This window comes from Chiloscyllium plagiosum, unplaced genomic scaffold, assembly GCF_037043375.1.
Source record: "Chiloscyllium plagiosum isolate Xiang-an unplaced genomic scaffold, Cpla_swu_hap1 HiC_scaffold_9, whole genome shotgun sequence".
NCBI lineage: Eukaryota > Metazoa > Chordata > Chondrichthyes > Orectolobiformes > Hemiscylliidae > Chiloscyllium > Chiloscyllium plagiosum.
In genome coordinates, this window is record NW_028270147.1 from 100,789,752 (window position 1) to 100,805,060 (window position 15,309).

At 45.6% G+C, this 15,309-nt stretch overlaps 1 protein-coding gene across 1 annotated transcript in view; it reads right to left on the bottom strand.

Annotated features, from left to right (window-relative positions):
* Nucleotides 1-15,309, bottom strand: part of serpinc1 (serpin peptidase inhibitor, clade C (antithrombin), member 1) — a 59,103-nt gene that overhangs the window by 43,642 nt on the left and 152 nt on the right. Inside the window, exon 1 of the mRNA XM_087990935.1 lies at nucleotides 14,572-15,309. This exon is cut by the window's right edge and continues 152 nt beyond it. Coding sequence (XP_087847061.1) covers nucleotides 14,572-14,618 — 47 coding nt within the window. The 5' untranslated portion in view covers nucleotides 14,619-15,309. The remainder of the gene's footprint in view (nucleotides 1-14,571) is intronic.

The window sequence follows — 15,309 nt, forward strand, 5'->3', positions numbered from 1 at the left end:
TTTGAAGACAGGTAACGGCCCGGCCTCCACTGCACTCTGTGGCCATGAATTCCACAGGCCCAGGCCCACCACTCTCTGGCTGAAGAAGTGTCTCCTCATTTCCATTTTAAATTGACCCCCTCTAATTCTAAGGCTGTGCCCGCGGCTCCTAGTATCCCCGCCTGATGGAAACAGGAGTGAGGGTCAGTTTGATTGATGTGTGTATGGTCCTGAAGAGTCTTGACAGGGTGGAAGTGGAAATGACGTTTGGTTTTGAATTGGTGGCGGCTGTTCGAAGATTAGGAATTGTCGCTTCAGGCCAGAGATGAAGAAAATTTTCTTTTCTCTCAGAGGCTTTGTGACATTGGAGTTCTCTGCCTTCGAAGAGGCAGCGTCATTAAATATTTGTAAGACTGAGGTGGAAATTGAAAAAAATTAAAGAATTATATGAACGCTGGAAATCTGAAACAAAAACAAAACAAATGCTGGAAAATCTCAGCAGGTCTGGTAGCATCTGTGGAGAGAAATCAGAGTTAACATTTTGGGCCCAGTGACCCTTCCTCAGAACTGATGGTAGCTGGGTAAAGGTTGATTTATGCAGAAGATGGGGTTGGGGCTGGAGGGTAGGGAGTGGGGGAGGGGGTGGTGGGGGTGGGCGTGGGATAAGTAGTAAAGTATAAGTGGAGATAGAGCCCAAAGACAGAGAAAAACAGTTGGATAGACAAAGGAATGGATAATGGTTGGCCTTGGAGAATGAATAACTACTAATGGGGACTATTGTGTGTAATAGCAGACCATACGAAGACAAGGCCTTGTGTGTGGGGGATGGGTTGGGGGTTTGGGGTATCGATATGGGAGAAGGTGCCTCAAGCCCTCAAATTATTGAACTCGATATTGAGCCCAGAAGGCTATAGAGTTCCTAAACAGGGAATGAGGTGCTGTTCTCTCAGCTTGCGCTGGGTTTCCCTGGAGCATTGCAGGAAGTCTGAGACAGAGGTATTTGCCAGAGAACACAGTGGTGTGTTGAAGTGAGGTGGATATATTCTGCTTAGGCAAGGGAATTGCGAGATAGATGGAAATATGGAATCCACAAGATCATCCATGATCTTACTGAGTGATCGAGCAAACTCAAGAGGTGAATGATGTGCTTCTGCTCCTATTTTATCTGGTTGCTTGTAAACTCTCCTGTCTTCCCCGCTATCTCTTTTACTCTTCACCCCTGCCACTGTCTTTGTCACTTCTCTGTCTTTGCACCTTTAATATCTTCCCATCCCAATGAAAGGACATCGACCTGAAACATTGTAATCTTGTTCCTATCTCTACAGAGGCTGCCTTCCCCAGTGTGTCCCAAGATGTTGCAACCGTTCTTTCAGTTGCTGCCACCAACTCTGACTCCTCACCCCTGAAACATCTCCTTCTTTGTCTCTTTGACTGAATGGAACCCCCAAACCTAGTGTGGCCCAGAGTGAAGCTTGGAATCCACCGAGACTATCTATTTCCATCTCCATCTCCGCCAAAACTCTCATCTAGATGTCTGTGTTCCAACTTGACGATTTCAATTCTTCACAGTTGGTCTCCCATCTTCAGCTTTCTCCTCTTCTACACCCAACCTCATCCATATGTGCCCTTGGTCCTCCAGCGGCATGGTGGCACAGTGGTTAGCACTGCTGCCTCACAACGCCAGAGACCCGGGTTCAATTCCCACCTCAGGCAAGTATCTGTGTGGAGTTTGCATGTTCTCCCCTTGTCTGCGTGGGTTTCCTCCGGGTGCTCTGGTTTCCTCCCACAGTCCAAAAATGTGCAGGTCAGGTGAATTGGCCATGCTAAATTGCCCGTAGTGTTAGGTGAAGGGGTGAATGTAGGGGAATGGATCTGGGTGGGTTGCTCTGTGGAGGGTTGGTGTGGACTAGTTGGGCTGAAGGGACTGTTTCCACACTGTAAGTAATCTAATCTTTACACTGAAATGCCCACTAAAGCCTCATTCCTACCTACCTCTGTCTTCTCCACCACCCTTAAGTTGCTACTACCTTAAACATCTCCCCCTCCCCCAAAATTCTGCATCTTTTCCAATTTCTTGTGAACTCCCAATTTCCCTTTTCACACTCATTGATGGCCGTGCCTTCAACAAGACCTTAACCTCTGGAGTTCTCCTTCTAACACTCTCTGTGTCATCACGTTTCCTTTCTCTTTCTTATCTCTTTTCCCAGATGAGCTGTTCTCATCTCTCCCCCATTAGTTTCTAAGATATACCAGCTGAATAGTAACAACATTATGCTAATATCGTTGTAAAACAAAACCTGGGATCAAGTCACATGAGGAGATATTGGCTCAGGTAACTAAACTTGGTCCAAGTTTTAAAGAAAGTTTTTAAGGAGTAAAGTGAGGTGAGGAGAGGAAGAGATGTAGGGAGCTCAGCATCTGAAGTGATTAAACTTGGAGAGCTCGAGAGACCTAAACTAGAGGAGTGCTCAAGATTGGAAGAGGTTACAGAGACAGGGAGGGGAAGGATGGGAAAACATAGAAGGTAGTTTCAAAATAAAGACGTCACGTGACTAGGGACTAGTACAGACTAGCAAGTGCAGATTCAAACAGGGCACAGGATTCGTGAGGAAATTAAAATGGGGGCAGTGAAGTTTTGAATGGCCTAGAATACAGACTAGTCAGCATTGCATTGGAGCAATTGAGACTGGAAATAATAGAGGATTTCAGCAGCAGGTAAACTGACATGGGGGAAATGGCTGAATTTACAGAGATAGAAATAGGCCGTGTTAGGCTGCACTGACCGTGGGTTAGGTGGCCTGACAATTTAGCAGCAGTGGAGGAGTGGGGAAAGCTGGTGGTGAGGTGGACCTGGCTGTCATCCGTATACAGGAAACACCAACACTGCACTATCGGACCATGTCCCCCAGGGGCAGTGTATAGGTGAGAAATAGGAGGGACCAAGGGTAGATACTTGGGGTGTGCCAGAAGGACTGCTGCAGTAGCAGGAAGAGAATCCATTGCAGGGAATTGTCTCGCTCTAATGAGATGGATAAGAAGGTGAAAGTTAGAGAGGGAGGGCTGGAGGAGGATTGGTTGGGGACAGATCAAGAGGGAGGTGGAGGGAGACGTTACTGCAGTCACACAGGAGGTCAGATGTGGCTTTGATAAAACCTGTCTCCATCCTGAGGCAGGGACAGAAATCCCCTTTCTGTTGGGATTAAGTGTTCTGGGAATGGAGTTTGGGAGGTGACGACGTGTTCGAGGAGTTTGAAGCGGAAAGGGAACTTGGGGCAGGAGTTTGCAAGGACACAGGGATAAAGGATTGGTTCTTGAGGGAAATGGTAATGATAGCAGATTTAAAGAGGAAGAGAGGGAGACAACATCTGAAGAGACAGAACCATTACTAATAAAAACGCATATCTGCTGGGAATTGAGTAATGTAACAAAGAACAAGGGGAAATGTAAACAAGGGGTTTCAAGACACTAGTGAGGAGCAAAACAATGAGACAAAAATTGTTGTAGTGGATTCCACCCTGACCAAGGTGTGTTGAGAATATCACTGAATCACCAATTGTACTGAATTTTCATTGTGTGTCATTCTCTGGTTAATCAATCCTGTTACTGGTCACTGAGGTTATTGCCATTCTTATAAATGATTAACCTTCAATTTAAAAATGGCTTGTGACAACTTTGGTCAGTAGTGTTTGCACTGGTGAGACATGTGACTGCACTTTTACTGAGCTTCAGAGGTAGCTGGCCAGATGCTGCCATCAGCTAACAAAGTAGATAGGCCGGCTGACTCCTGAGTGGTACCACCCTGACAGGTACTGAGCCCCAACGCAGGAATACGGTCAAAAATAACAGGCTCAACCCTCACTTCATTGCGCAGGATGAATCTTGCTGGTCCAGCCAACACTACAAAATGATCATAAAAGTCTAGTGAGGATGAGGCAATGTTTCTTTTATGCAGTTACGTTCTGGATTAGACTCCCAGAAAGATTAGTAGACACAAAGTTAGCTGTAACTTTCAAAAGGAATGACCGCGAGCAGGAGGGATTTTCCAGGTTGTGGGAAAAAGATAGGGAACTGTGACTTTCAAACAAGTGGAGTTACAGTGGGCTGAACGGACTCCTGTGTGGTATTGTTCTATGAATAGATTGACAGGACAACAGCAGCAGAAGGGACATTATGCTTGGGAGGTGGAGTTTGAGGGTGAATGGGCCAAGGCCTAGAGCAGACAAGAGGGTGGATATTTACAGGAAGGTTGGGATGGTATGTAAGGTGAGGAAATGGAGTGAGCTGCTGGATCCCTGATCGAGATCTCAGAGGCAGAGAGACCATTTAATGATCATTTAGAGGCCACAAAGGCGAGAGGGTTCAGGTTAAGGGAAGCAGCATGAAAGAAAAGAGGGAGCAAGGGGAACTTAGGAGGAAGTTAAAGTTAATGAAAAGTAATCGACAACTCCAAAGGGTGAAGGAAAATGCTGCATAACCCCTAACCTCCAGCAATACTGGTTTGCAATGGGACATATTGGGATTGGTAAGCTTGGTCAAAGCTGTCCCCTTGGTTGAGGGGTCAATTATGAGAGGGCACAGTATTCAGGTAAGGGGCAGGAGATTCAGGAAAAACCTTTTTCACTTAACGGGTGGTGGGAATCTGGAATGCACTGCCTGGTGAGGTAGTGAAGGCCAGAAATCTTACAACCTTTAAAAAACATTTGTATGAACACTTCAAACACCATAAAATTCAAGGACATGGGACAAATGCAGGAAATTGGGATTAGTGTGCCTTTAGCAGTAGCTATGCATGTGCAGGCTCGATGGTCTAAAGGGCCTTTTCTGCGCTGTGTGAATTTAAGAAAGGAATAGGGCTAAAGGGGGTGACTTAAAGGAGGAGACGTCTAGGGAGGAATTTGAGAGTCAACGTCCCAGGCAGCTGAAGGTGTGGTCAACACGGGTGGATTAATTAAAACCAGGAACAATCAAGGTCAGAATCGGAGGAGCACAGATATCTCAAAGGCTTCCGGGGCTGGAAGAGATGCCAGGGATAGGGAGAGGGCAAAGTCATAGAATGTGATAAGATCGTCAAAGGTTAACATCCTGGTTGCTGGACCAGGAGCCAACGTAGGTCAGCGAACTCAGGGAACGATGGGCGAATGGGCAGCAGAGTTTGGGATGAAGTATACAGAGGGCCGTGGCTGTGATGTGGGCTCGGACAACACTGGAATGGTGACATTTGGAGTCCCAAAGACATGGCTGAGGTTTTCAGTGGCTGATGATCTGAATCCTGGCAGGCAAATAAATTGGACCCTTCCATTTGGTAATTAGGAGGGACACATTCTACCCATATATACAGGAGAATGGATCACAGGGGGTTAATTCAGGCTGGATTCATTTGGTGACAATTTAATAGTTGAGGAATATTTGTGGTCCCTCATAATAAACTTTGGTTGGAGGTGAGTACATGAATTAGAGGTTCAACTCAAATGTCACAGAATCCCTGCAGTGTGGAAGCAGGCCAGTCAGCCCATCAAGTCCATACCGATCCTCTGAAGAGCTTTCAACCCAGACCCATCCCCTACCCTATCCCTGTAACCATGCATTTCCCATGGCTACTCCACCCAGCCTGCACATCTTTGGACCGTGGGAGGAAATTGGAGCGTCCAGAGGACATGGAGAGTATGTCTGTGTGGAGTTTGCACAGTTGCCCAAGGGGTGGAACTGAACCTGGGTTCCTGGTGCTGCTGTGAGGCAGCAATACTTACCACTGAACCACCACACCACCCTCAATATTACTGTGTCCCTCAAGACTCCTGCCTTGACCCTAGTTTTTACCAAGTTACCTGTTCTGGACCCTTAAATGGATCACGCCCTGACTTACTGAAGATTGGCTCAAAGCTGAAATATTCTGGTTAAAAGCAGCACTGGCCTGTATTGCTGGATTGCACAGTCAGGCCCAGCATTGGGAGCTAGGCTTCAGTGTTCACCTTGGTCTGGAGTTTCACTGAGAACTGTATAACCACATCCATCTTCTGACAGTTTTTGGATGTGGTTGGAAGCTGTTTCAAGGGTACCGCAATCTCAGTATTCAGTGGGGAACCTTGAGTGTCTTAACAACCATCAGTGGGAGGCGATGGCCTAGTGGTATTATGACTAGACCAGGTCTGGGTACATGGGTTCAAATCCCACTGTGGTGTTTGAATTTAATTTTAAAAAACTGGAATTCAGAGTATAATGATGGTCATGACGTCATTGTCGATTGTTTGAAAAACCCATTGGATGCATGAATGCCCTTTAGGGAAGGAAATCTGCTGTCGTTACCCGGTCTGGCCTATATGTGACTCCAGCCCCACAGCAATGTGGTTGACTCTTGACTGCCCCCTGGGCAATTAGCAGTGGGCAGTAAATGCTGGTCTAGCTAGTGATGCCGTCATCCCATGAATGAATGTTTAAGAATGTTAATTGAAAAAATACCAATGTGTAGATGGATGGATGGATGGATGGAAGTGGGCAAAGTCTTAGAGAGAATTGTAAGGGATAGGATTTATGCACATCTGTATAGGAATAATGTGATCAAGGATAGTCAGCATGGTTTTGTGAAGGGCAAGTCGTGCCTCACAAACCTTATTGAATTCTTTGAAAAGGTGACGAAGGAGGTTGATGAGGGGAAAGCGGTAGATGTGGTATATATGGATTTTAGTAAGGCGTTTGATAAGGTTCCCCATGGTAGGCTACTGCAGAAAATACGGAGATATGGCATTGAGGGTGAATTGGAGGTTTGGATTAGGAATTGGCTGGATGGAAGAAGACAGAGGGTAGTAGTTGATGGCAAAGTTTCTTCATGGAGTGCCGTCACTAGCGGTGTTCCGCAAGGATCTGTTTTGGGACCATTGCTGTTTGTCATTTTTATAAATGACCTGGAAGAGGGGTTAGAAGGTTGGGTGAGCAAGTTTGCGGATGATACGAAAGTCGGAGGAGTTGTTGACAGTGAGGAAGCATGTGGCAGGTTACAGCAGGATATAGAGAAGCTGCAGAGCTGGGCAGAAAGGTGGCAGATGGAATTCAATGTAGCTAAGTGCGAGGTGATTCACTTTGGGAAGAATAACAAAAAGATGGGGTACTGGGCTAATGGTCGGATACTTGGTAGTGTGGATGAACAGAGGGATCTTGGTGTCCATGTACACAGATCTCTGAAAGTTGCCACCCAGGTAAATAGTGCGGTGAGGAAGGCATATGGCGTACTGGCTTTTATTGGTAGAGGAATTGAGTTCCGGAGTCCTGAGGTCATGATGCAGTTGTATAAGACTCTGGTACGGCCGCATCTGGAATATTGTGTGCAGTTTTGGTCGCCATACTATAGGAAGGATGTGGAGGCATTGGAACAGGTGCAGAGGAGGTTTACCAGGATGTTGCCTGGTATGGAAGGAAAATCGTATGAGGAAAGACTGAGGCACTTGGGGCTGTTTTCACTAGAGAAAAGAAGGTTTAGGGGTGACTTGATTGAGGTGTACAAGATGATTAGGGGGTTAGATAGGGTAGACAGTATGAACCTTTTCCCGCGTATGGAGTCGGGTATTACAAGGGGGCATAGCTTTAAATTAAGGGGGGGTAGATATAGGACTGATGTTAGGGGTAGGTTCTTCACTCAGCGAGTCGTTAGTTCATGGAATGCCCTGCCAGTAACAGTGGTGGACTCTCCCTCTTTATGGGCATTTAAGAGGGCATTGGATAGGTATATGGAGGATAGTGGGTTAGTGTAGTTTAGGTGGGCTTGGATCGGCGCAACATCGAGGGCCCAAGGGCCTGTACTGCGCTGTATTCTTCTATGTTCTATGTTTAAGTTAATGTTCTTTTCCCTAATTTACATTGCTATTCTAATCGTCTTGAGTGTCAGGCGAAAGGCTCAGACAAATTGTGTCGTTTTAGCAATACATTTGGTTGTACAGACCTATCTGCAGTGAACCTCAGTTATTTTGATTACAGGGCTACTGGGGCACAGACCAAATGCATGCCGCACTTTGAAGGAAGTTGGAATGCTGGGTGAGTTTCAGGGCTGGTAGTGGTTGCGTTTTGGGCAAATATATCAAATCAATGACTTGGTAAAACAAGGCACCTGAAAAGTAACATTTGCAATGAGCAATGCTGGTTGGGAGACAGGATAGGATTACCTCTGGCTTCATCCCTCTTAACAGCTGGTGGCATTGTGGTAATGTCACTGGATGAATTATTGAGCTCCACATCCTCATGTTCTGAGGAGATGGGTCTGAATTCCGAGGTGGCAGCTGTTAAAAACAAAGAGGGCTCTTGTGGTGTAGTGGTAGTATCCAAATTGTGGGCCAGGAGGCCTGAGATGAAGTCTCACCAGAGGTATGTCATAACATCTCAGAACAGGTTGCCATGCTCACTATGACAATCGGAACACACAGTGTCAAGCCCTCTCGGTTTGCCACCGTCCCTGTATCAGACCCTCAGTATCCTCATCATCACTATGTCAAACCCTCAGTAACCTTACTGTTCCTGTATTAAACCCTCAGTGTCATCATGGACCTTGCATTAAACCGTCAGCACTCCCTCTCAGTATCCATGTCACCTTTAGAAACACTCAGTGTCTCTTGCAGTAACAATCTCTATTGTCAGCCGCCAACTCTTAGCTCTTAGAATGAAAAGCTTAACGTGAGGACTCTAGGTCTATACTCGATGGAATTTACAAGGATGTGGGGGCGGTGGGGGGGAATCTAATTGAAAAATATAGAATACTGAATGGCCTGGACAGAGTAGATGTTGGGAAGGTGTTTCCATCGAGACTAGGACCCAAGGGCACAGCGTTAATGGGAAGACCTTTCAGAACGGAGAGGAGAAACTTCTTCAGCCAGAGAGTGGTGAATTGTTGGAATTCATTAGTACAGAAGGCTGTGGAGGCCAGGTCATTGAGTATATTTAAGATTGAAATGGCTAGGTTCTAGTATCAAGGGTTACGGGGAGAATGGGGTTGAAAAACTAATCAGCCATGATTGAATGGCGGAGCAGACTCGATGGGCTGCTCCTATGCCTTATGGTCTTTTTAAGCTGATATCATCACTTTCAAATGCAGTTCCTTGATATGGGGAGCCCAGTACAATTCCCTTAGCCCCAGAAATATTGAATCAGTTTCTCCTAGCCCAGTACCAGTCTAGAGTCCGCTGGAATCTGTAGAATCGAATTCCTCATATTATTCCAACAGCCCCTTGGTTTCAATTTATGTTTCAATGTTATACCCTGCATCGAACTTGGTGACACTTGTGAAATCACATCATCATTCCCTAGAATTCCACGGTGTGTGCTCAATTCGATGCGGAGTTGGAAAGTGTGAAGGAACGGTCCATATTTGTTTCAGACTGTCACATGCCCAAGCCAGTGAAGACATAGGCCAGGCCTTAAATTTTTCACACTCCCAAAACTACAGGGGCATTCCAGGAACAGCAATTACTGTTTCACATGCTCTTGCATAGTTTTGGAACTTTGAAACAAAACAAGTTAAAACAGCAGCAGTTTGAAAAGGGAGAAGAACAGACAAAGGAAGCACATGGTGAGGTCAGTGCAGGAGAGAGACAGAGAGAGAGAGAGAGAGAGAGAGAGAGAAGCGTGAGAAACTTACACTGCCTTTGCTGTTTGAATTCACGTATCGCTGGATATCGGAGTGCGTCTGGGAAAATGAACAAACAGTGAAATTCACAACTGATCTTGGAGGAACTGTTGGGCGAAGTTCACAGCACAGAATCAGATAAGTTAATTGTTGTTTAAAGTGGACTACAGAATGTCTGCAGTAGTGAGTAGAATGGGTTCTTTCTTGATTACATGCTCTTGGAGATATGTCTCTCGATTAAACTTAAAATATAAGCCATAACTATTAATTTAACCTGGGCAGCGTTTGTAGAGGAATAAGATGGTGATATTTTCTAGATGTGTAGATTGTGAAGGAGCAAAAATGGCCTTTAATAGAGTGATATTTGCTTCTTGTCAGATGTGGGAATTTAAAGAGAGTTTAAGGGTTATTGCGGATTATATCTGCCATAAATACTGTTGGTTGCAAATCTCATCATGTCAAGTGGATCAGTTGGAGAGACAGTTAGAAGCAATGAGGAATTTGCAACAGCAACAGTATGTGATGGATGGCAGTTATAGGAAGGAGGGAAAAGTCTGAGATAGTCACATAGATGGGTTAACTCCAGGAAAGATGAGAGGTAGGCAGATAGTGCAGGAGTCTTTTGTGGCTATACCCATTTCAAACAGGTATGTAGGGGGTGATGGATTCTCAGGGGAGCGTAGCACAAACAGCCAAGTTTCTGGTATTGAGACTGGCTCTAATGCAACAAGGGGTATGTCAGGTTCCAAGAGATCAATTGTATTCAGGGATTCTCTAGAGGTACAGAAAGATGTTTCTCTGGCCAGCAGCAAAAAAGCAGAATGGTGTGTTGTTTCCCTGGTGCCAGGATCAAGGATCTCAGAGAGGGTGCAGAATGTTCTCAAGGGGGAGGGAGGCCAGCAAGAGGTCGTTGTCCACATTACCCTTCCTATGTTGTCAATCAGGGCAGGCAGGACCAATAAATTAAACTGCATTTATTTCAATGCAAAGGGCCTAACAGGGAAAGCAGATAAACTCAGGGCATGGTTAGGAACATGGGACTGGGATATCATAGCAGTTTCAGAAACATGGCTCAGGGATGGGCAGGACTGGCAGCTTAATGTTCCAGGATACAAATGCTACAGGAAGGATAGAAAGGGAGGCAAGAGAGGAAGGGGAGTGGCATTTTTGATAAGGGATAGCATTACAGCTGTACTGAGGGAGGATATTCCTGGAAATACATCCAGGGAAGTTATTTGGGTGGAACTGAGAAATAAGAAAGGGATTGTATTATAGACATCCTAATAGAGTGAACTTGAGAAACAAACTTGTCAGGAGATCTCAGCTATCTATAATAATAGGGTGGTTATGGTAGAGGATTTTAACTTTCCAAACATAGACTGGGACTGCCATAGTGTTAAAGGTTTAGATGGAGAGGAATTTGTTAAGTGTGTACAAGACAATTTTCTGATTTGATATGTGGATGCACCTACTAGAGAAGGTGCAAAACTTGACCTACTTTTGGGAAATAAGGCAGGGCAGGTGACTGAGGTGTCAGTGGGGGAGCACTTTGGGGCCAGCGACCATAATTCTATTCGTTTTAAAATAATGATGGAAAAGACCAGATCGAAAAGTTGAAGATCTAATTTGGAGGAAGGCTAATTTTGACAGTATTAGGCAAGAACTTTCAAAAGCTGATTGGGGGCAGATGTTCGCAGGTAAAGGGACAGTTGGAAAATGGGAAGACTTCAGAAATGAGATAACAAGAGCCCAGAGAAAGTATATTCCTGTCAGGGTGAATGGAAAGGCTGGTAGGTATAGGGAATGCTAGATGACTAAAGAAATTGAGGGTTTGGTTAAGAAAAAGGAGGAAGCATATTTAAGGTATAGATAGGAGAGAGACTGAATCCTTGGAAGAGTATAAAGGCAGTAGGAGTATACTTAAGAGGGAAATCAGGAGAGCAAAAAGGGGATATGAGATAGAATTAAAGAGAATCCAACTTGCCAAAGATAAGGGTTTTTACAAATACATTAAGGACAAAAGGGTCAGTAGGGAGAGAACAGGGCCCCTCAGAGATCAGCAAGGCAGCCTTTGTGTGGAGCCGCAGGAAATGGGGGAGATACTAAACGAGTATTTTGCATCAGTATTTACTGTGGAAAGGGATATAGACTGTAGGGAAATAGATGGTGACACCTTGAAAAATATCGATATTACAGAGGAGGAAGTGCTGGATGTCTTGAAACACAAAGGTGGATAAATCCCTAGGACCTGATCAGGTGTACTTGAGAACTCTGTGGGAAGCTAAGGATGTGATTGCTGGGCCTCTTGCTGAGATATTTGTATCATCGATAGTCACAGGTGAGGTGCCGAAAGACAGGAGGTTGGCTAACGTGGTGTCACTGTTTAAGAAGGGCAGTAAGGACAAGCCAGGGAACTGCCCATCGGTGGTGAGCAAATTGTTGGAGGGAATCCTGAGGGACAGGGTGTACATGTATTTGGAAAGGCAAGTACCAATTAGGGATAGTCAACATTGCTATGTGTGTGGGTAATCATGTCTCTCAAACTTGATTTAGTTTTTTGAAAAAGTAACAAAGTGGATTGATGAGGGCAGAGCGGTAGATGTGATCTATATGGACTTCAGTAAGGTGTTCGACAAGGTTCCCCATGGGAGACTGGTTAGCAAGGTTAGATCTCACGGAATACAGAGAGAACTAGCCATTTGGATACAGAACTGGCTCAAAGGTAGAAGACAGAGGGTGGTTATGGAGGGTTGTTTCTCAGACTGGAGGCCTGTGACCAGTGGAGTGCCGCAAGGATTGGTGCTGGGTCCACTACTTTTTGTCATTCACATAATTGATTTGGATGCGAACATAAGAGATACAGTTAGTAAGTTTTCAGATGACACCAAAATTGGAGGTGTAGTGAACGACGAAGATGGATACCTCAGATTACAACAGGATCTTGCCCAGATGGGCCAATGGGCTAAGAAATGGCAGATGGAGTTTAATTCAGATAAATGCGAGGTGCTGCATTTTGAAAAAGCAAATCTTAGCAGGACTTATACACTTAATGATAAGGTCCTAGGGAGTGTTGCTGAACAGAGAGACCTTGGAGTGCAGGTTCATAGCTCCTTGAAAGTGGAGTCGCAGGTAGATAGGATAGTGAAGGCGGCGTTTGGTACGCCTTCCTTTATTGGTCAGAGTACAGGAGCTGGGAGGTCATGTTGCGGCTGTATAGGACATTGGTTAGGCCACTGTTGGAAATATTGCGTGTAATTCTGGTCTCCTTCCTGTCAGAAAGATGTTGTAAAACCTGAAAGGGTTCAGAAAAGATTTACAAGGATGTTGCCAGGGTTGGAGGATTTGAGCTATAGGGAGAGGCTGAACATGCTGGGGCTGTTTTCCATGGAGCGTCGGAGGCTGAGGGGTGACCTTATCGAGTTATGAGGGGCATGGATAGGGTAAATAGACAAAGTCTTTTCCCTGGAGTCGGGGAGTCCAGAACTAGAGGGCATAGGTTTACTTACAGTGTGGAAACAGGCCCTTTGGCCCAACAAGTCTACACCGACCCTCCGAAGAGCAACCCACCCAGACCCATTCCCCTACATTTACCCCTTCACCTAACACTACGGGCAATTTAGCATGGCCAATTCACCTAACCTGCACATTTTTGGACTGTGGGAGGAAACCGGAGCACCCAGAGGAAACCCACGCTGACATGCCACACAAACAGTTGTCTGAGGCAGGAATTGAACCCGGGTCTCTGGCGCTGTGAGGCAGCAGTGCTAATCACTGTGCCACCGTGCCACCCGTGAGAGGGGAAAGATATAAAAGAGACCTAAGGGGCAACTTTTTCACACAGAGGGTGGTACATGTATGGAATGAGCTGCCAGAGGAAGTGGTGGAGGCTGGTATAATTGCAACATTTAAGAGGCATTTGGATGGGTATATGAATAGGAAGGGTTTGGAGGGATATGGGCCAGGCACTGACAGGTGGGACTAGATTGGGTTGGGATATCTGGTTGGCCTGGACAGGTTGGACCAAAGGGTCTGTTTCCATGCTGTACATCTCTATGACCGATCAACTGGGGAAAAAAATAGATCATGTGCTAGACCAGATAGATTTTTTTTTTTAAGATTCCTTACAGTGTGGAAACAGGCCCTTCAGGCCAACAAGTCCACACAGACCCTCCGAAGAGCAACCCACCCTGACTAGTGCACCTATCACCAAGGGCATTTTAGCCTGCCCAATTTACCTAGCCTGCACATCTTTGGACTATGGGAGGAAACAGACACGGGGACACAGACACGGGGAGAATGTGCAAACTCCACACAGACAGTCGCCCGAGGCTGGAATTGAACCCAGGTCCCAGGCGCTGAGAGACAGCAGTGCTAACCATTGAGCCACTGTGCCACCCGTTGTCATGGATCCTCTGGCCTGGGACCACGTACAAGTAGTCAGAGTGGATCATGTGGTCCAGCATAGATCACAGGTGAGGGGACAATACCCTGGTGAAAATTTTGTGGAGGACCTTGCTAAGTGAATCATCATCAGGGCTGAGTTTGGAACCCATGCTCAGAGTGTGTTGCGCTGGAGGAGGCCACAGTGGGCAAAGACTTGACATTGCAGGAGAGCTACAGGAAAATAGGGCAGTTGGTCAATCAGTTAACAAATGTAAATAAACAGCACCAAGGACACCAGATGTAATTTAACTTTTTTTTTCTTTTAAACAATTTTTTGAAGTCCTTTTGAACTTCTCACGTTGCACGAACTGCATTCATCTTCTGACAAGCAGAACAATCTCATGTACAGTTTATTTTCCCCCTTTTTTTAAATCTCCCCAATCCTGAAGCTGAATATTATTGTACTATACAAAGGCAAAAAACAATGTTCACACAGTGAATTCTTTACAAAGGAAAAAAAGCTACATTCCACATTGGAGAAAGATATTCTAAAACATTCCATACTGGAGTATATCAAACAAAATTTTCAGGAAATTTTTTTTTACCTTAATTTAAGAAAACTAAACAAGCTGATGTGTGAGAAAGGCAACATTCTCACTGCGAGAATTGGCTGCAGCAACGGTGGTTAGATTACACCCTCCTGCGATACAGCCTCCTAACAACCATCGGTACACTCTCTTCCTCAGATCCCTTGGCAAAGACCAAACATGACTGGGCAGCTGAAACTGGCCATGTGCCACTGTACATCTAAAAGTACTTCACACAGAGTGATTCCTAAGAGCCAGTGTATAAAATGAGACTGATCATGGGGCTGAGAGAGAATGGGAGGCCTGAGATTGAGGGGAGGAGTTGAGTGATAGGCAGTGAAGGGACCCAGCCATCCAAAACGGTTCCTCAGCTGCCAGGTTCCACATCCTGCACTTCCAGCTGGATATAAGAAATTGTACATTTCCAACATTAATGCTCAGAATCTTCCTCTGGATCTCAACCCTCTTGAGCACACAGTGCCCACATTCGAGATCGTACATACAATGCCCATAGTTAACTGGGCTAGTATCTGGTTGGAAGTGTAATTCACTTGAAGGGGCCGGGTGGCCCAACACATCCCTCGTCCATTGGGAGGTTTCACACCAAAATGGATGATAAAAAAAGGGCTAGCACATGGTGGAGCCCTCAACTGTCTTGAGGTTGGCAGCTCCCTACACGTGGGTGGTGGCAGTTTCCCCACACATCAAAACAAATCCCAACTTCTTTGCAGCACCTTCATTCCTCAGCGCACTGTC